Source organism: Podarcis cretensis (genome assembly GCF_951804945.1).
Source record: "Podarcis cretensis genome assembly, chromosome: 17".
In the NCBI taxonomy this organism is placed as follows: domain Eukaryota; kingdom Metazoa; phylum Chordata; class Lepidosauria; order Squamata; family Lacertidae; genus Podarcis; species Podarcis cretensis.
The window spans coordinates 2,358,437-2,380,959 of NC_137187.1; the positions used below are offsets into that span (position 1 = coordinate 2,358,437).

At 43.7% G+C, this 22,523-nt stretch overlaps 1 protein-coding gene across 2 annotated transcripts; it reads right to left on the reverse strand.

Moving 5' to 3' along the window:
- Nucleotides 1-827: 827 nt before the first annotated feature.
- Nucleotides 828-17,465, reverse strand: DUSP12 (dual specificity phosphatase 12). Of its 2 annotated transcripts, none has more exons than XM_079960346.1 (6): nt 17,200-17,465; nt 12,091-12,204; nt 11,886-12,004; nt 5,957-6,053; nt 2,963-3,149; nt 828-2,328 (listed from the first exon to the last, which is right to left on the reverse strand). In XM_079960346.1, exons 1-6 carry the CDS (start codon nt 17,454-17,456, stop codon nt 2,173-2,175), a joined length of 930 nt encoding a protein of 309 aa, XP_079816472.1. In that variant the 5' UTR covers nt 17,457-17,465; the 3' UTR covers nt 828-2,172. The 2 variants fall into 2 exon arrangements, with proteins under 2 accessions (XP_079816472.1, XP_079816471.1); XM_079960345.1 differs by having other exon boundaries at nt 17,197-17,465.
- Between the last annotated feature and the right edge of the window lie 5,058 nt (nt 17,466-22,523).

Genomic DNA, 22,523 nt, shown 5'->3' on the forward strand with positions numbered 1-22,523 from the left:
CAACGCAGGCCGAACCTCAATGTTTCCTTTTCTGTTTCTTAATTTGTAAACGGGCTTTCATGTTACACGCAACTCTTCTTTATTATTTTTTTGTAAATAATTTTTATTAATTTTCAATTACTAAAATCCAGTAACGGACACATTTTTTCAGTGTCAAATTACAATTCATATTCAAATATATATCAGTTATAAAGCCAACTGTACATTTTGTGTGACTTCCCATGTGCTGGGTTTCAGGGTGCAAAGTTTTTATTTCTTCCTGTTTCCAAAGTCTTAATTAATCCAATTATATTCACTCCTGAGCTTAATCCCTTATCATCAGCTACAGAATTCTACACGCAACTCTTCTAGTGATGGAGGGAGGGGCCCCCATTTTATCCAGGAAAAAAGCCTCAATGGGTTTAACTGTGGAACTGCAAAACAAAGGTCAGACTCTACACACACATTTCTAGCTTGCTTAAGTGTTCTGTGTTAACCCAAATACTGTACATTTCTGAGCCAAGAAAGATCCGCTATAATATTACGAATTTGCCTCTTCTAACCTTTGGACCAAAATATTACCTGAACTAGTATCTGCCTCACTAAACATCTTCTTGCCCCCCTCCATACATTAAAAAACAAACCCATACCCATCCACTGAATCTTTTTTTTTCCCCACTCATGTGTTGGCGTTAACTTCTTCAACCCCAGAGTTTTACCAACCCTTCCAATTTTATGGTTTACCAACCCTTCCAATGCCTTGGCCTAATTTGTGTCACATTTCATTCTAAAATCTATTTCACAAGAATCTCAGCTTTTGTTTTAAAATCTCAGCTGTTGCTTTTAAAAAAAAACCAGAATATGCAAAATAAGGAAACATGGAAATGTGTTTGGAACCTTTTAAGTGTATTAACCTGAAACTTGCTCAGGGGGAATTAAGCAATACCAAGTCCCATGGGAAAGGATGAAACATACATAAAAGTAGGGATTGCGCATATATTTAGACATCAACAAATACTTGTACTTCCAAGATGTGCAAGCTGGAAGTCCCCTATCAGCTGAGGTGAGCAGCCCAGCCCTTAAAAACTCCCTGATATTGAAAATATACTTCAAAAGCATATTTAGTATCTGTCATCTTGCTTTAGATCTGCAGGCAGTGCTGTTTTCTTAATTATCTTTGACAACTGAGCATCTCTGTAATGTAACAGCCTACCAATTCCCCTCCCCTACCATTAACTCACACACCAAGTTTTCAGCATTTTTTTTTAATTTCGAAATGCAATTTGCATACAGCACGTAATACCTCGTTGGGAAAAGATTACAAACCCTTTCAGTAAATGACCTAGAAACCAATGCTAATCTTTGTCAGTCAAGTGATTCAGCAAATGCTGGCTACCTGTAATTTGGAGCCATTTCACAACAGATTGTTAGAAACCCTCATGATGTAGGAAATCGTAGCATATAACTTATTGCTGATAAATCAACAGTCACCAGAGACACTTGCAAAGCGGTTTTTCTGATAGTCCTTTTCCAAGTTACAATCCAGTTGAAAGTGATAATTAGACATCAGGCATCCAGTGGCTGGCACTTCTGCATCAACATGAGGAGTTCTCTTCCTGTTCTGTATTCCCAAACATCCAATCATATTTTGCACCAAAACTATCAAATTTCAGAATGCTATTTTATAGCAATCTAACAGCTGCAGTGTCTCCCTAATTACTTTTCCTTAATAGTCTTTTGGACGCTAAAACCAAGCGGGTTTGTTTATGAAAGCCCTCTGGATGCAGAACATTTTGGAAAATTTCTTGACAAAACAAGTGGACAAGCTAGGGAGAAACAACAAATTGCATTGCACACATCTTTGTTTTGAAGAAACCGTAGGCATGGGGACGGGGGAGGCTGATAAAAGTCTGGACCATAGCATACGGGAAGAGTAGGGAGGTGAGATTTTCATCAGAACCGTGATGCAGAGAGAATGGTGAATGCCCTCATTACCACATGCCACAGTCCTAATCTTGCCCCCAGCTCTGGCTTACCCCTAGGGCCTGCTCCCTCTTTCTTTTTTCCTGGAAACACTCAACGTGTAGTTCAACTGGTTCTGTCGTACGTATCACTTGCTGTAAACCTATAGGAAACACAATCCTTTAAACAGGAACGAGGCCACTGACTGGACTGCGGAAGTACAAACCAAGTTCACCTTTTTACAGTACCCATGGGCAGCAGTCCTTTGACTTCATCCACACGACTCTTGTGAATTTGGAAGGCAGGGGTCACCCAATGGCTGCACGAACATTGCTCACCTTGCCAATGGAAGGAGCCCAGCTTTGATGTACATTTTGGGCACAGAAGCTGCAAGAGAACAAGACAAACAACTCGCTTAATGCTCCATCTCCTCTCCGATTACAGTAAAAGATAAACTTCAAAACTAACTATCGCTATGGATCTCCAACTCTATAAAGATTTGACTGGTTCGTTCAAATCAACATAAAATCTGGCCTCCTCTGGCCACATTACTCAGCATCTGAAGTTCTGTTACGCAAACTCCCCCTTCTTGCAAACAATGCACACTCACATATGCAGACAAGTATCCATGGGTCCTATAAAAGGCCCCAAGCCCACCATTTTCTCAACTGTATTTCACTTTTCAATACAGTGGAACCTTGGTTGTCAAATGTAATCCGTCCCGGAAGACCGTTTGACTACAAAAAGGTTTGACAACTGAGGCCAAATTGCCGGTCGGCAAAATAGAGAAATGCGCCTCAGAAGCCCTTTGACTTCTGAGGCATGTTCAAAAACGGAAGCATTCACTTCCGGGCTGTCGGCGTTCGAAAGCCGAAATGTTCAGCTTCTGAAATGTTCAACGACTGAGGTTCCACGGTATTTGCTCAGGCTCCCCTTCAGCTCACTGCTTGCTTTGCTGCGTTTTCTTAGCTAACTAGCTGAAGATTTCAAAAGATTCAAACTTGTGATTGTTTCCCCTCACCTGTCCATCCATCACTCCTAAGAGTGCAGGTTCCATCCACTGCACGGGCTCAATGAAGTAAGAAGTACACCTAGACTGGTCATCACGGTGAAAAGAGGCGGATCTCGAAAGCCTCTTATGAGCAAAAGCGGCAGGTCCCTTGCCTTCATCATGAGACAAGATGCTTGAACTTCGAAAGAGCAGGCGCCTGTCGTCCAGAAACAAAGGTAACAGAATGACTTGGAAAGGTATCTGAAAGCAATGTCATCTTTGTTCATTAAAGCATATGAAATGAAAGAAACATATGATCAAAAGCAACAATATACTGTATCTAAACTATCTTTCACATCAATAAGATATGAGGAAGTAACTGTGAGTAAATAGTATGGAGTCAACAGAAAAATTCATTGTGGGAGTTCCTAATCATAAAGCAAACACATTCTTTTGCACGTTAACAGGTTTTCATATTGCCACTTTCATAAGTTATTTAATTCATGCATTAATTTAGGAAGAAATCCTTCTTCCATTCTTCTAAAGATGTTATTTTAGTTACGTAGGCAGCTCTCCTGATCTGACTGCTGAAGCCTACTTGTAATTCCCATGTATCTCCAAGATGGTCAAAGGATAAGGCATTTGCAAGCAACCTGCAATAAATTAACCCAGGCGGTCATTTCTGGCCAAGACTACTGGGTAGGCCCACAACAATCGTTTAGAATTTAATCTTCATTTTTCTTGCATTTTTAAACTAATGCACACAGAAACAACAGAAGGCAACCGCATCCTATACCACAGCCCTATTACATATTCAGGCAGCAACCATTTTGCGCGGGGGTTCCATTCCTGGCCCCTACACACATCGGCTGAGCACCCTGCCCTGTTCTGCCTTCTTCCAGATCCAAAGGGACCTGCACATCAGCGATCACACATCAATTGGATACACTTGAAATAGTTGTCACCTATACAGGTGTGGGAATGTTGCTGGGTCCGTCCCAATAGGTTCTCTGAATTATCAGGACTACAGGGAGGAGAAAGAGGATTCCAGCGAAAGGTGTGGCCTCCGGACTTGGAGACACCAGGGCAAGCTGGGGATGGGGAAGGAGATGTTGGTGTAGGAAGTACTCACAGGGGGGCAGAGGAGGGCGAGGGGATGGGGGTCAGTGAACAGGAACCAGAGCAACAGGACCCATCACCAGAGCCAGAGGGCCCCTTGTCTCCATGTACACGGCAGGTGTAGGGAGCAGAAGGCAGGGCGCTCCAGAAGGCTAAGGCGAGCAAGGGCCCACAGCCCAGCTGCCTAGCTGGCCAGGTGGGGCTCGCTAGTTCTGGGAGGAAGTGTGCTGGAGTAGGCTGGGAGCAGGTGAGGGTCACACGCCTCATCAAGCCCAGATGCTGCAATCAGCAGGTATAGTATAACAGGACAGCAAAGCTGAGGTGCTGTGTCTGTTGAACTGCCCATGTTGAGGGACCTTGACTTGGGTGATCTTGCACCTCCACAGGACTGCACTTTGGGTTGATGCTGGACTATATTCTAACTGCAGAACTTCAGGCTTGGCTACTTGGCTGGACCCTGAACCTCCTTTCCTGACCTTTGGACTTTGGATTTCTGACTCTGGGTGTGGCTTGTGCTGATTGACCCTTGGATTTTGAACTTGGACTTGGCACACTGACTTACTGCCAGGTAGGCCAGGGGATCAGGACAATAGGCCAAGAGGACATCTTAGCCGGCCAGCAAGCAAACTTGTAATCGGGTCAGACACAAAGAACACTAAAGTTGGCATGTGCAATCAAATTGCGTTCAGATCAGCTCCAGATCTTTGTTCAATGGGTCACTTAAGTAATACACATCCAGCACCCAATTCTCATGTAGCTGCTATCAGTTTGCCTGCAAGATAACAAGGGCTGCTACAAGGGGGGGAAATGAAGGATTGGGTCTCTCCTGCCACCTTCTGCAGAATTCTTCCCAAATCAAGCAATTGGCAGGCATGCCACTGCCTCTCAGCAGTAAGCAGGGAGCACTGCCAAAGGACATGAGCTGCTAAGAGCCGCAGGTTATCTCAGTTGACACTTCCACTCTCACCTCCAGCAAGGCAGATCTCATGGCTGTGCAGCCTAATGAGACACCAAATCACCATGGCTCCTTCAGAAAGCTCGCTCTGCTGCCGCATTAAGTTCCAAAACGTTTATAGCACTGTTTCCTTCTATTTTATATTATATATTGCCCACAAGGGTTAATTAAAACCAAATTGTTTCCTTGCTCTGCTACAGAGCCTTAGCCCTGGGCATCTTTCCCTTTCCTTACACATTCTGACCAACATCTCCATTTTTCAAGTATTATTTATATATAATCTATTCGCTGCTGTATAATCTGGGACACTGAGCCAGTTGTCATAAAAGCAGACAAAGGGGTAAATCTGTATTGGGACAGTGTCACTTCAAACTGCACGTAGAAAGTGAATGATGGATGCTTTCTTCATGGGGGGGGGGCAGAACCCACAATGCATAGAAACCTAGCTTATTGCAGAGATGATTGGGTGGGGACCTTTCTGCCTGATTCTAGTTTTTTATCTGCACCCATTTTTATTTTTATTTTGGTACAGCAGAATAGTAAATCACCTTCCCATCTTCTTCAATTTGACATCCACTCACAAAAACAAGTTTACCACATCTTGCGCAATTTGCAAGAACATGGTCAGTTTTACCTGTCAAAATAAGGTGCCCTACAAGTCAGAAGAAATATATTTTTCCACACAATAAATTACTCAAAACTTCCAGAGAAATATGGTTTTACTAAAAGCTTGCCAAAACACAACCTTGGCGAAGACCCTTGCATCACAACGTCTATCAGGCAAATACTACATTTATTTGTGTGAACCAAGTAAATCAAGATGGGACACCTTTTCGGCTCCCCAGACCAGATCCATGGGGACAGAAGTGTTACTATTTGAAAATAACTGCTGTAAGTCACAGGACGGAGCAGGATATAAATCTAATAAATATATTTGTGGAGCCCCATACCTGCACTTTCTACACCTGTACAGAACCTCAGTGTTTGGAGTTTGCTGTACAGTGTTTGGATCAACTGCAAAGACATCTCGCGGCAGATTTCGTAGCTCTGAAAAGAAGAAGCAACGTTGCATTTATAAACTTGCAGACAGTCATCGTTAAACATTAAAAGCTTGTATTGGTTTACTGCATTTATATATTATCCTTAAGCAAAATGTTCAGGGGACTTTACAATAAAATCTGCTTTTTAAAAAAGAAAGCTTTTGTCCCAATAAATACCATAAAGGAACTATTGTGGTTGTAACTGCCTACAGAGGACTCCTTCCTTCATTAAAAAAGCCTATACTCAGATGTGCATTTATTCTCACTTTACGAGATCATTGCAAAAACCAATTTCACATAAACATGCTATCAGCTATGTTGATCCATTAAAAAATTTAAAAAACAAAAGCAGCAGTACCTGCTTCACTTATTTACCGTATTTTTTGCTCTATAAGATGCACCAGACCACAAGACACACCTAGTTTTTGGAGGAGGAAAACAAGAAGAAAAAAATTCTAAATCTCAGAAGCCAGAACAGCAAGAGGGATCGCTGCGCAGTGAAAGCAGCAATCCCTCTTGCTGTTCTGACTTCTGGGATAGCTGCACAGCCTGCATTCGCTCCATAAGACGCACACACATGTCCCCTTACTTTTTAGGAGGGAAAAAGTGAGTCTTATAGAGCAAAAAAAAACGGTAATTCATTTATAGCCCACTTTTCCTTCAAGAAGCTCAAGGTGCCATGATACCTTTATTATATTCACGTCAAAGTCTCAAAGCAGTATGCTAACTTTTGCATTTCATGGAACTCGTGAGCAGGCTGTATGTTTTAACAAAAGGGGTAGGAGAAATAGGCTGATGATACAGGGCATAGTGGAAGCCTATTTGCGATACAGTGGTACCTCAGGTTAAGAACTTATGTATCTTAAGTAGATTATCCAGGAAGCTCTTTGCAAATGAATTAAGTTAGTGCTTGGTGCAAATGATCTGTTTGTCCCACAGCATACTAGGGGGGAAAGCAGCAACCATCACTCTTTTTGAAACTATAAAAGCCGGCACTTATGTAGTTCTGTCTCTCTCTGGCAGTAATCTAAGGAAGTCCTACACCCGCTTACTCCTGGATCCTGCATCCCTGCCGTCAAAACCATCAATAGCCTTGCCCCTTACATCTCCACTCTTCTATCCAGACACGTTCAGACCCACGACTACTTCTTCACTTCGCCACCAGTCACCCAAAGGTCTCGTTTTAGTTTGTTTATTGAATCCCTCCCTTCCTCCCAAAGGAGCCGGGGGGGGGAGTCTTCTGCTCCTTTAGATCACTCCTTCTCCATTGCTGCCCAATGCCTAGAGCAGGCATAGGCAAACTCGGCCCTCCAGATGTTTTGGGACTACAACTCCCATTATCCCTGATCACTGGTCCTGTTAGCTAGGGATGATGGGAGTTGTAGTCCCAAAACATCTGGAGGGCTGAGTTTGCCTATGCCTGGCCTAGAGCTGCCTCTCAAAATGCCTGTGATACTCCCACTCTCTTGCTTTCTTCAAATCCACCCTAAAAAGCCACATTTTCTGTGAAACGTTTGGCACAACCACCTGGGCCCAAAAGCACATGTTGCAGATGTTGCACGTTCTTCTTCCTACTACTGCACCTCAGTTTCCATCCTTTTCCTCTGCTGCCTACATGTGTCCCTGATTACACATTACATCTGAACACACTGGTTTCTATGGAGAGAGATGAAAGTGGAAAGTATTACTATTGCATTTTAGGAGAAGAGAAGGGGCATTAGGGATCTTGCAGGCTGCAGTGGAGGCCTAGGGGGGGGGGGAAATGAAAGCTTGAAATGTGAATGGCGCAAGTTTGGGCCACCCGAGGGTAGAAAGAAGAGCAAGATCAGGAAAACTGAAGTGAAAGAGAGAAATGCAAGAGTTGAAGTGCCAATTACCCGTTCCAAAGGAAGAGTGTCTATCCCAAGATTCAGTGTTATTCAAGAGTCTGGGGTTTTTGGAGCAGCCAAGTACAAATTTTTGGGCGGTCAAACAACCTGACTCTCAGATAACAGGATACCACTTTTTATCTGGGGACAACCAGGGGAAAAGGCTGCAATGCAGGCAAGGATTCCAAAGATCTTCCAACACCCACATGGTGCAATACCCAAGCAAGCAACCTAGGTTTTCCTCGAACCCCCTGCCTCAAATGGGGGAAAGCAGAAAGGGAGAATAAGCCTGTGTGCTCCCTTTAACTTCCAGACTAGATCTGAGAAAAATAACGAACACAGACAGACTAAAAGAAAGGAGTCAAGCAGAGGAGACAGGAAGGGGGGGGGAGCTACCAGCTAGGGCAAGAACAATCCATCCTGGAGGATCCCACAGGGACTGAGCAAATGGACTGGGTGAACAATTCGATCCTTTGGGGGAAGAATTTAAAGAAAAGACAGCAAGGTTGCAAATCTGGCTAGAAGAGGAAGAGCTTCCCCGTAACAAAAGGTAGCATCGCTTTTGATTGACAGTAGGATACTTTTAAGTTTCTTGCCATGGAGCAGTAATGAGATGACCTACAGCAGGCATGGCCAAACTTGGCCCTCAAGCTGTTTTGGGACTACAACTCCCATCATCCCTAGCTAACAGGACCAGTGGTCAGGGATGATGGGAATTGTAGTCCCAAAACAGCTGGAGGGCCAAGTTTGGCCATGCCTGACTTACAGGCAAAGCTGAGTTCCATGTGGAAAACAGAAGAGGGAGCCTAAGCTCAGATTAACCTTGAGCACGAGTGCCTAAGTCCATGTACAAAACTGGGGTGGCAGATCCTAACTTTAAGAAATGCTTGTTGGAAAGACCAAACTAAGGTGTGTTCTTATGCTGGCCGTGCGCAAAAAGGAATCAGATACAAAGCAAGACGTTTGCGGCTATGTCTTTGTTGCTCGTTGTAATGAGAACATGTCTAAATCCAATTAGGGATGGTTGGTGATTCATGCCATGGTGTGCCTCTTTTTCTGTGCCTGAGAAAGTGCCATGCTTTGTACTGCCACTCATGTGAAGCACCAGGAGCCAAGAGGCATGCTAATGATGAAAAAAAGACTGAGCACATCAAACAATATATTCCTAGGCTGTAAGCAAGCCACTTGGGGCAGATACCTCCTTGTAAAGTGTCATATTTATACATTATACTACATAAATAGCTAATAAATATTATTATTAATTACAGCTCACAAGCCTCTGCCAAGCAGAAGGGGAAATGTTGCAATCTTTTTATTAGGAAATATCTAGGTTAATTTGTGAAGAACTTCCGGAAGTGCCATCTGAAGACTGTCACACCTTGCAAATGGGGCTTCCACCCAGCTTCCTACCTGGAACAGTATTTCCCCTCACACAAACCTTTAACTTTGTTTGATGTTATCAGCCTTGTTATCATCCAGCTTGAGGAAGAGTTTTGTGAAACTCGAAAGCTAGTTCACGACTTTTGGCTTTTCATTGGTTTTAACAGATTATACTATTCCTCCAGTTGAAACACTGTGTTTTATAAAATACGCTTACAGGATCCTCACTTCCTTCACTGAGCAGAGGCACTAGAAAGTGGGGGATCCATATTTCTGCAATTCCAACCAGCTTTATGTCTTAAATAACACGGACTGCTTGATCTTTAGCCTTTAAATTGTGAAAAAATGCTTCACAAACGCTCTGTGCATGTGCCTAAGTTCTTTTGTAGCACAAAGCACCGTCCTGACAGCAAGATAGGAGACCAAGAAAGATTCCTTTATACACAAACACACAGAGAGAGAGAGAGAGGAAGAGAAGAAGAAGAAGAAGAAGAAGAAGAAGAAGAAGAAGAAGAAGAAGAAGAAGAAACTTTATTATTCTTAATGCAAGCAAAGCCCATTCTTTGGGTCTCCATATTTGATTTAGTCCAACCTGAAAACAATAACAAAATTCTAAACCGAGGAGGCCATTGAGACTTGCCTCAACTGTTCCCTTATGCAGCTTGATAATGTGAAAAGAAAAGAAAAGAATTACACATATCAGCCTCATTCATAGGAACATAAAAATGTGAATGTGCTTCCACATAATTTAGACTGTTGAGATTTGGTACACACACAAGGTCTGATTACAAAATAAAAAACTGAAAAGGAGGCATTTGTACAACTTGCCTTGAAAAGGGAGAGGGAATACATGAGACTGTAGCCCAAAACTGTCACATCAAAGCTTAAGACCTTTACACACAAACACTTTAAGACAGACTAGTAATCAGTAAAGTCTGAAATTAGAACGTTTTTACAAAAACTCCATTCACTTTACCTAATTTCTAAATGACTGAGTAATAGAAAGGTTGGTGAGGGGAGCCAGAACAGGGCTGTTACAGAGAAAGGAAGCTGGCATGTGCCAAAAGAAAACCAGGAGTGGATTCTTCTGGAGGAGAGATTGCTGAAAACTGATTTCTGCTCTTGCACCAATGAGATCAAGTTTAGGTGTGCTCGATTATTCATAGCATAGCAAGGTTGGAGGCTTTTTGCACCCTACCTCCTGGCAGATCCTGCTTCTGCAAGTTTCCTCAGAAGAAGATATCAAACCGCTGGGCTCCTCCCAACAACTGCCATTTGCAGCTGAGTGCAGGTCTAGCTTGCCCAGTGGCGTAGCGTGGGGGGTGCAGGGGGGGCCGGCCGCACCGGGCGCAACATCTGGGGGTTAGGGGGCACAAATCCACGGGTTAGGGGGCGCAAATTACTTGCCTTGCCCCGGGTGCTGACAACCCACGCTACGCCACTGCGCTTGCCTCTCTCACTCCATGTCCCACATCAGACAAGAGGAAAAAGATTTGTTGCACCAACTTCCTCAGAACCAACTGCGGGAGTGAAGATCCCAGAATAGACATGATACTAGATGGGAATGTTGAAATACCTAGATTTGACTTTGGGAAGGGGGTGTCCGTGTTCCTTAGTTAAGTATATGCTGTACAGTCATACCTCGGGTTACAGCCGCTTCAAGTTGTGTTTTTTTCAGGTTATGGACCGCCGAAACCCAGAAGTATTGGAACGGGTTACTTCCGGGTTTCGGCGGCCACGCATGCGCAGAAGCACTAAATTGCGCATTGCGCACAAGCACCGAATCACAACCCGCGCGTGCACAGACACGGGTTGCGAACGCTGCAGGTTGCGAACGTGCATCTTGCACGGATCACATTCGCAACCCGAGAGTCCACTGTACTATAGAGGTGGGGAAAGTGTTTCATTTAGAGACATGCAGGGACAGCACAGCAATTTTATTTGGAGGACAGATTGCACTCATACACTGCAATGAGAAAAACACTCTGCATGTGTTCAGGGATACTTTAAATATATTCCCACTGACTACTAGAAATACTTCCGTGCTACCAAACTCAAACTTAAGATTGTGGACTCCTGCATCCATGGGACAGAAAGCTGAACTGTGGGAATTATTTCCCCTTCACTGGGAATGTGGCTCCAAATTACACTCCCCTGTCAAGCAACAGCTCCAGCTGCTGAAGATTCTGAAAAATTCAACACTAGCAGGTAGAAAAAGCTAAAGAAATTTGGAAAGCTAAGAATACAGTGAAGAAGTTGCTGTCTGACTTTCTCACTGTGCTGTTTGTCTTTGTTTAATTCTTCTCAGAAGCGAATTTTAACTAGAGGTTGGGAAATGAGCAGGGAAAATGAGAGGTGGAGCTGGTCTTACATGGCAAGTATTCAATGTACCAAGGCTCACAGACAGGGGTGGGGGCAATTTCCAACAGCAGTCAGTAACATGTATCCATGCTTTAAGAATTCAAGCTTACTAGTCTATCTATAATACAACTCATGTTTCAAAAAGAGTGCTATTTATTACAGAGTTTTGTTATTACCCATTCCAGGTGGAAGAACATTGGGGGGCGCGATTCGCACTTCTATTTCCTTACCAGGATATTTCTCTGTAACCTTTTGCAAACGATACTGTTTGTAAATAGTACTGGTCACATCGACTTCACAGCCCATTTTTTCATAGAGTTTCAGTTGCCACTCGAAGCCTTCATTCATTCTGGAACAAGGGGGGGAGGGAAGCCTTCTGATTACATTCCAATCTTCACAAGGAAGGAAAACAAATTTTATCAAATAAAAACGCACTTGGCATCTGGTTTGATGGCCTGGACAAAGGCGTAGGCCTCTTCAAAAGGGAGTTTATTGGCTTTCATTAAATAGGCAGTCACAACAGCAACACTCCGGCTGACTCCAGCTTGACTGAAAACAAAACAAAACAAGGAGACACCCAATAAAATATGGTCACACACAACAAAAAATGGAACACACACCCCCCCAAAAAAAAAACCCAGATCCTTCATTCCCTTCAAACTGCATTTTCCCCTAGAGAACATCTTTCTTACAATTCACTTGTACTCAGGGAATAGAGCACTGCACACACATTTCTCATGACAACTTTGGAAGAGATACTTGTGTATCAACAGCTTTTCCCTTAGAAATACTATACTCCAGAGTCAGAAGCCCAAGTCTCCCCAGATGCTCTTTGTGTATTTTGATGCACAATGTATTTTGTACTCGTTTCACAATATCCCTCATTACCTGCTGCCACCCCACCCACCTGAAAGACATGACCTCCCTGAAAATTATCCTGCTCCTGTCCTAACAAACAAACAGAGAGCAAGAGTGTGGTTGAAATTCTGTATGAAAAATATATTATTATTATTATTATTATTATTATTATTATTATTATTATTATTATTTTTACCCCACCCATCTGGCTGGGCTTCCCCAGCCACTCTGGGCGGCTTCCAACAAAATATTAAAATACAGTAATGTATCAAACATTAAAAACTTTGCTAAACAGGGCTGCCTTCAGATGTCTTCTAAAAGCCTGGTCGTTTTTTTTCTCTTTGACATCTGGTGGGAGGGTGTTCCACAGGGCGGGTGCCACTACCAAAAAGACAATCTGCATGGTTCCCTGTAACTTGGCTTCTTGCAGTGAGGGAACTGACAGAAGGCCCTTGGAGCTGGACCTCAGTGTCCAGGCAAAACGATAAGGGTGGAGACGCTCTTCAGATATACTGGACCGAGGAACAATGATTCCCCCCCCCCCAGCACTTCCTACACAAAATTAAGAGTGTAAGGGTCCTACTCCATTTGACCAACACCCATATAGCCAAACATTTCTAACAGTGGCCATCTCCTGTCATTTGTCACCAGCCTCTGGTATAATCAGTACACAAAACCAGAAAGAATGAAAGAAAGAAAAACTTGATGGAGAAAGTGGGGAACACATTCTACATCTTAGGCTAGGGCTATGATGTTTTGACACCTGCTTCTTGGGAGAAAAGCAATGATAAACCTAGACAGCATCTTAAAATGCAGAGACATCACCTTGCCGACAAAGGTCCCTATAGCTAAAGCTCTGGTTTTCCCAGTAGTGATGTATGGAAGTGAGAGCTGGACCATCAAGAAGGCTGATCACCGAATAATGGATGCTTTTGAATTATGGTGCTGGAGGAGACTCTTGAGAGTCCCATGGACTGCAAGAAGATCAAACCTCTCCATTCTGAAGGAAATCAGCCCTGAGTGCTCACTGGAAGGACAGATCCTGAAGCTGAGGCTCCAAGACTTTGGGCCACCTCATGAGAAGACTCCCTGGAAAAGACCCTGATGTTGGGAAAGATGGAGGGCACAAGGAGAAGGGGACAGCAGAGGACGAGATGGTTGGATAGTGTTCTCGAAGCTACCAGCATGAGTTTGACCAAACTGCGGGAGGCAGTGGAAGACAGGAGTGCCTGGCGTGCTCTGGTCCAGGGGGTCACGAAGAGGCGGACACGACTAAACGACTAAACAACAACAATGATGTTTTGTTGATTGTTGGCTAGATTGATTAAAAGCAGGGTGCCACTTTTTAAAAAAAGAAGTGTACAAGAGCAGACAAAAATGGCAGGTGGTAGTGGCCATCTTCAAACAGGCATCCAGCCCGCCCCCCACACCCCGCCTCTCACACAGAAGAGCAAATTGACTGTCCCAGATGGAGCCTGCTGTGGCTTTTGCAAGCTTCATCAAAAAGAACACAGAAAGCAAATTGTATACACAGGTAATCAACGAAGCAACAAAAATTTATTTGACTGCTCTCCCTTCTGTGCAGGCTAAGAGTTGGACACGCTGAGATTTGGGAGCACATCGGGGCACAAGGTAAATTAGACAGTGAAAGTTCAGCCAAAAGTTAATGCTAGGGAAGGATTTGCGGGGGAGAGAAAGAGAGAAAAGAGAAAACACATTGCAGCCGTGTCTCATTGCCTGTATAGGCGATTTCCGGATTCTCCTGGAGGAGGTTTTTTTCTTTTTTTCTTTTTAATGCCCTGAGAGACAGAAGAAACTGAAGATTCAATGTTATCTGTGTTTTGAGCACCAGCATGTCTAGGTCACACGTAATAAGACCCAAGTTAGAAAAAAGGCCAGAGAAACCCCGTCTTTTCCGGTACTTTGGCTTCTGGCTGGACATGGAGGTATCCGATCGCGGGCTGTGCTAAAAATAAAAACTAAAAAAGCACCCCTTAATTTCTCTCAATATCTGTGGGACAGTTGTCATTACCACCCTGATTTATAGATACATATATATATATATATATATATATGTGTATGTATCTGGCCAATATCCAACCTGTTTGTGTGGCAGCGCCCTTGATGTCAAGTGAGGACGGCCACATAATTTTTATTTATTTATTTTCAGTTGGAACATGAGACACAGAAAAAGTAAAAAGCATTTCTCAGCATCAGGGAGAGAAGTAAAAAGCATTTCTCGGCTGAACAGGAAAGATGGGCAGTTGCCTTTCACAACAAAATGTGGCAGAATGATGTCAAAAATGTCTCTGGGTTTACACACACACACACACACACAATTAGGGGCAGAAACTGGGCCCTAGCGCTGCTTGTTATAATAATTGCTACTGTATATTATATCATTTTCTTATATAATAATTATTATATGCTGTTTGAAATAAATAAATAAATAAATAAATAGGATTATTATCGTTCCACTGCCAGCCCACAATGCTCTAATAATTCTTATTGTTCCACTGCCAGTCTGCGATGCTCTAATAATAATAATAATTCTTACTGTTCCACTGCCAGTTTGTGGTGCTCTAATAATAATAGTTGTTGTTGTTCTCCTGCTAGTCTGCAGCACTCTAATAATGATAATAATAGCAACAACAACAATAATAATAATTCTTATTGTTCCACTGCCAGTCTGCAGCGCTATAATAATAATAATAATAATAATAATAATAATTGTTGTTCTCCTGCCAGTCTGCGCTCTAATAATAATAATAATAATTCTTATTGTTCCACTGCCAGTCTGCAGTGCTTTAATAACAATAATAATAATTGTTCCCCTGCCTGTCTGCGGCGCTCTAACAATAACAATTATTATTATTATTATTATTGTTCCCCTGCCGGTCTGCAGAACTCTAATAATAATAATAATATTAATAATAATAATTCTTATTGTTCCCCTGCCAGTCTGCGGCGCTCTAATAATAACAAGAACAATTATGATTATGATTATTATTGTTCCCCTGCCGGCCTGCAGAGCTCTAATAATAATAATAATAATAATAATAATATCAATAATAATAATTCTTATTGTTCCCCTGCCCGTCTGCAGCGCTATAATAATAATATTAATAATAATAATTCTTATTGTTCCACTGCCTGTCTGCGGCGCTCTAACAATAACAATAACAATTATGATTATGATTATTATTGTTCCCCTGCCCGTCTGCAGAGCTCTATTTTTATTATTATTGTTGTTGTTGTTGTTGTTGTTGTTGTTGTTGTTGTTGTTCCCCTGCCGGTCTGCAGAGCTCTAATAATAATAATAATATTAATAATAATAATTCTTATTGTTCCCCTGCCTGTCTGCGGCGCTCTAATAATAACAAGAACAATTATGATTATGATTATTATTGTTCCCCTGCCGGCCTGCAGAGCTCTAATAATAATAATAATAATAATAATATCAATAATAATAATTCTTATTGTTCCCCTGCCCGTCTGCAGCGCTATAATAATAATATTAATAATAATAATTCTTATTGTTCCCCTGCCTGTCTGCGGCGCTCTAACAATATCAATAACAATTATTATTATTATTATTGTTCCCCTGCCCGTCTGCAGAGCTCTATTTATTATTATTATTATTATTATTATTATTCCCCTGCCTGTCTGCAGCGCTCTAACAATAATAATAACAATTATGATTATGATTATTATTGTTCCCCTGCCCGTCTGCAGAGCTCTGATAATAATAATTATTATTATTATTATTATTATTGTTCCCCTGCCTGTCTGCAGCGCTCTAACAATAACAATAACAATTATGATTATGATTATTATTGTTCCCCTACCGGTCTGCAGAGCTCTAATAATAATAATAATAATAATAATTCTTATTGTTCCCCTGCCGGTCTGCAGCGCTCTAATAATAACAATAACAATTATGATTATGATTATTATTGTTCCCCTGCCTGTCTGCAGAGCTCTGATAATAATAATTATTATTATTATTATTATTATTGTTCCCCTGCCTGTCTGCAGAGCTCTAATAATAATAATAATAATTCTTATTGTTCCCCTGCCGGTCTGCAGCGCTCTAATAATAATAATAATAATAATAATTCTTATTGTTCCCCTGCCGGTCTGCAGCGCTCTAATAATAATAATAATAATAATAATTCTTATTGTTCCCCTGCCGGTCTGCAGCGCTCTAATAATAACAATAACAATTATGATTATGATTATTATTGTTCCCCTGCCCGTCTGCAGAGCTCTGATGATAATAATAATTATTATTATTATTGTTGTTGTTGTTGTTGTTCCCCTGCCGGTCTGCAGCGCTCTAATAATAACAATAACAATTATGATTATGATTATTATTGTTCCCCTGCCCGTCTGCAGAGCTCTGATTATTATTATTATTATTATTATTGTTGTTGTTGTTGTTGTTGTTGTTATTATTATTGTTCCCCTGCCTGTCTGCAGAGCTCTAATAATAATAATAATAATAATAATAATAATAATTCTTATTGTTCCCCTGCCGGTCTGCAGCGCTCTAATAATAATAATAACAATTATGATTCTGATTATTATTGTTCCCCTGCCGGTCTGCAGCGCTCTAATAATAATAATAACGATAACGATAACGATAAGGACGATAACCATCCTCCTCGCCCCCCCCCTCACCATCTGACCAGGGCGCGCGCCCCGCTTTCCCGCGCGCGCCCGAGGAAGTCTGCGCATGCGTCGAGGTGGCTGAGGAGGTCGCTGTGCGGCTGGTCCAGGGCGGGCACGTGCAGCACCGCCTCCGCCCCCGACACCGCCCCGGCCTCGGGCGGCTCCGAGTCCACCAGCAGCAGCGCCCAGGCCGGCCCCGCGCCATCCGGGAGACCGAGGCCTGCGCCGCCGCCGCCGCCCAGATACAGGCCGGGGAGCACCGGCACCATGACCAGGCCGCGCCGCCTCAGCGGAGCCCCGCCTTCCCGCCCCGTCTCCGCCAATCAGGCGCCCTCTCTCCAGCAACCCTAAACTTACGAAAGGGTAGAGACGCGCGCTTCCCGCCCTTTTGTGGCCGTGTGGAATAGTACATAGAGCTGAAAGGAAGTAGCGCTTGCGGGTTCCGTTTCATTGCCGCCCTTTTCTTCTGTTTTAAACTCCAAAAAAAACAAAATACCGTTCCAGAGATTTATCGTAAAACTGCAGAGCTCGATTATATTATTATGCACACAGATTTAATAAATAAATAGCAGCAGATGACACAACCTTGATGGCAGAAAGTGAGGAGGAATTAAAGAACCTTTAGAAATAGAAAATAGAAGTATTTTGAGTATGGCTATGCAAGCAAAATTGGGAAAGGAGTACGGCAAGGCTGTATATTGTCTCCCTGCTTATTTAACTTATATGCAGAATTCATCATGCGAAAGGCTGGGCTGGATGAATCCCTAGCCGGAATTAAGATTGCCGGAAGAAATATCAACAACCTCAGATATGCAGATGGCACAACCTTGATGGCAGAAAGTGAGGAGGAATTGTTGTTGTTGTTTAGTCGTTTAGTCGTGTCCGACTCTTCGTGACCCCCTGGACCAGAGAACGCCAGGCACTCCTGTCCTCCACTGCCTCCCGCAGCTTGGTCAGACTCATGCTGGTAACCTCGAAAACACTATCCAACCATCTCGTCCTCTGTCGCCCCCTTCTCCTTGTGCCCTCCATCTTTCCCAACATCAGGGTCTTTTCCAGGGAGTCTTCTCTTCTCATGAGGTGGCCAAAGTACTGGAGCCTCAGCTTCACAATCTGTCCTTCCAGTGAGCACTCAGGGCTGATTTCCTTCAGAATGGAGAGGTTTGATCTTCTTGCAGTCCATGGGACTCTCAAGAGTCTCCTCCAGCACCATAATTCAAAAGCATCAATTCTTCGGCGATCAGCCTTCTTTATGGTCCAACTCTCACTTCCATACATCACTACTGGGAAAACCATAGCTTTAACTATACGGACCTTTGTTGGCAAGGTGATGTCTCTACTTCTCAAGATGCTGTCTAGGCCTGTCATTGCCCTTCTCCCAAGAAGCAGGCGTCTTTTAATTTCGTGGCTGCTGTCACCATCTGCAGTGATCATGGAGCCCAAGAAAGTAAAATCTCTCACTGCTTCCATTTCTTCCCCTTCTATTTGCCAGGAGGTGATGGGACCAGTAGCCATGATCTTCGTTTTTTTGATGTTGAGCTTCAGACCATATTTTGCACTCTCCTCTTTCACCCTCAATAAAAGGTTCTTTAATTCCTCCTCACTTTCTGCCATCAAGGTTGTGTCATCTGCATATCTGAGGTTGTTGATATTTCTTCCGGCAATCTTAATTCCGGCTAGGGATTCATCCAGCCCAGCCTTTCGCATGATGAATTCTGCATATAAGTTAAATAAGCAGGGAGACAAAATGCAGCCTTGTCGTACTCCTTTCCCAATTTTGAACCAGTCATGGATCCCCTTCATGGATCACTGCATCCCCTTCATGGATCACTGCCTCCCCTTCATGGATCACTGCCTTGCCGTGGCGAAGGGGCTTGAAGAACTCAGAGAAGCTATGAACTATGCCGAGCAGGGCACCCAAGATGAACAGGTCATAGTGGAGAGTTTTGACCAAACGTGATCCACCTGGAGGAGGAACCGGCAAGCCACTCCAGTATCCCTGCCAAGAAAACTCCATGGACAAGGACAGAGGAGGAATTAAAGAACCTTTTATTGAGGGTGAAAGAGGAGAGTGCAAAATATGGTCTGAAGCTCAACATCAAAAAAACGAAGATCATGGCTACTGGTCCCATCACCTCCTGGCAAATAGAAGGGGAAGAAATGGAGGCAGTGAGAGATTGTACTTTCTTGGGCTCCATGATCACTGCAGATGGTGACAGCAGCCACGAAATTAAAAGACGCCTGCTTCTTGGGAGAAGGGCAATGACAGGCCTAGACAGCATCTTGAGAAGTAGAGACATCACCTTGCCAACAAAGGTCCGTATAGTAAAAGCTATGGTTTTCCCAGTAGTGATGTATGGAAGTGAGAGCTGGACCATAAAGAAGGCTGATCGCCGAAGAATGGATGCTTTTGGATTCTGGTGCTGGAGGAGACTCTTGAGAGTCCCATGGACTGCAAGAAGATCAAACGTATCCATTCTGAAGGAAATCAGCCCTGAGTGCTCACTGGAAGGACAGATCCTGAAGCTGAGGCTCCAAGACTTTGGCCACCTCATGAGAAGAGAAGACTCCCTGGAAAAGACCCTGATGCTGGGATGGAGGGCAGAAGAAGAAGGGGACGACAGAGGACAAGATGCTGGGACAGTGTTCTCGAAGAGACCAGCAGCATGAGTTTGACCAAACTGTGAGAGGCAGCGGAAGACAGGAGGGCCTGGCGTGCTCTGGTCCAGGGGGTCACAAAGAGTCGGACACGACTAAACAACAACAACAGAAATAGCAGCAACAGCATTTATTCAGTAAATTTGTATGCCACACCCTTCACACGAAGATCTCTGGGCATAAAAGTGCAAAATACAAACACAAAAAACATCATAAAAAGAAGAGTCAAAACAAAACAATAACTCCCCTCCTTCCCACAAACACATCTAAAAGAATATAGGGCGTTAATCAGTCCAAGGCCTATCTGAAGAGGAGCATTTTCACTTGGCAACTAAATATATTTCCCATAAACTACATTGTTCTTAGATGATTTACTTAATCCTTTACAGACGCTTCAGGTTGCATATTTTCGGGTTGTACACCGCACTGAACCCGGAAGTACCGGAATGGGTTACATCCGGGTTTCAGCGCTCGTGCATGCGCTGTAACACTGAATTGTGCTTTCCACATATGCAAAAGCACCAGAGCACCGAATAGCAACCCGTGCGTGCGCAGAAACAGAACTGCGGGTTGCGAACACTGCGGGTTGTGAACGTGCCTCCCCCACGGATCACGTTCGCAACCCGAGTGTCCACTGTACTTTCTTCTAACCACAGGGTCTGGAAAGAGTGGCTTTCAAATCAGCCCCTCTGATATTGCCTGTGATGTTATTCATTTATCACTGATCATTTTCTAACGAATATTGTTGGCATCTGTCTTGAGAGTCAGTGGAGTGTGCGTCGGGAGGTGAAGTCAAGCCGCTGCATAGCAGCAACAAAGTGACTTCCCCGGGGCACATGCCTGGGCAGTGCGTATGGAGGTGCTGGGCTGCACAGACCCCTTGCTGATGGGGTCCAAAGGAAAGCAGAGCAACAGGTCTGGCACCAGCTTGGATGCAGGAGTTGCCGGAAAGAGGTGTACAAGGCGCCACCCAACCATCTGAGGGACTCCACTGTGGATTTGTGTAGGGTTTTGAAATATACAGTGGTGCCTCGCAAGACGAAATTAATCCGTTCCGTGAGGCTCTTCGTATAGTGAAGCCCATTGACAGCTTAGCGGATTAGCGCTATTAGCGGTTTAGCGGCTTATCAGCGGATCAGCTGATAAGCGGCTTAGCGGCTTAGGAGAAGGGGAAACAAAGGGGGGAAACCCCACAGGAACTCGCAAGACATTTTCGTCTTGCAAAGCAAGCCCATAGGGAAATTCGTTTTGCGAAGCGCCTCCAAAACGGAAAACCCTTTCGTCTAGCGGGTTTTCCGTCTCGCGAGGCGTTCGTCTTGTGGGGCACCACTGTACTCGGAGTCGAGTGTGGATTTCATGCTCTTTATTCAGCTCATAGTAGTGAGGAATGAAAGTTCCCCCAAAATATCTGCTTTATATACATTATTTACACAATGGGCTGCCCGTGATTGGCTAATTCCGGGCTTCTCCTGTAGGCCAATCAGGTTGCGGATTCACTTCCACCTGGAGCTGTATTGGGTGGCTCCTGTGGACCAATCATACTGCTGCATTGTTCTAGGACCAATCAGATTGCTGCATTCTGAATCCTATTGTTCTAGGACCAATCAGACTGCTGCATTTTTGATCTTATTCAACTCAGTACATAACAGGTTTACTCCTTAGACCTTTCTTCTCCTGAGGTCACCCCACAAGGCAGTGGAGGTTCCCATTAGAGTTTTCCTTCTCCTAGATGGACTACCTTCCCAGGTTGATGAGCCCCATCTGCAGCTCACTTCTTAGAGACTCCAGAGTTGTGTAGTTCTCAACATTTTCTGACCATTGGACCCACTCTTGGTCTCATCTGCTCAACGCCAGAGTCTGTCTTCGCATTCAGGGGAAATCCCTAAGTCACTGAGAGTTTGAGACCCATTGACTACCATTACATGGTTTAGCCAGCTACTTGAAGCCATTCCCAGGGTGTGGCTACTGTCGCATGCCAATATAGTGGTACCTCGGGTTACAGACGCTTCAGGTTACAGACGCTTCAGGTTACAGACTCCGCTAACCCAGAAATAGTACCTCGGGTTAAGAACTTTGCTTCAGGATGAGAACAGAAATCGGGCTCCGGCGGCATGGCGGCAGCAGGAGGCCCCATTGGCTAAAGTGGTGCTTCAGGTTAAGAACAGTTTCAGGTTAAGAACGGACCTCCAGAACGAATTAAGTTCTTAACCCAAGGTACCACTGTAGTTTTTATGAGCCACAGTCGAGTGAGATCTGAGTGCGGGGTCGGGACCAAAGGTGGACAGATTCCCCCAGAAGAAGCACAACATGTCCCTTACAAGAGGTACTATCGCTCCCCTAACATACCCTCCAACATTTCTCCGATGAAAATAGCTTCGTCCCATTCCATAATGATAATTTTACTATTTATATCCCACACATCTTACTAGGTTGCCCCAGTCACTCTGGGCAGCTTCCAACATATATAAAAACACAGTAAAACATTAAAAAAAACTTTCCCTATACAGGATTGCCTTCAGACGGCTTAGGGGTTGGATAACTCCATACCCTACAACATTTATCCAATGATGTTCCTTAGGGATTTCCTAAGGAAAAGTGGGGCATTCTGGGATCAAATCTGAAACCAGGACGGCTTCTCTAAATCAGGGGTGTCCCTGGAAGATAGGGACATTTGGAGG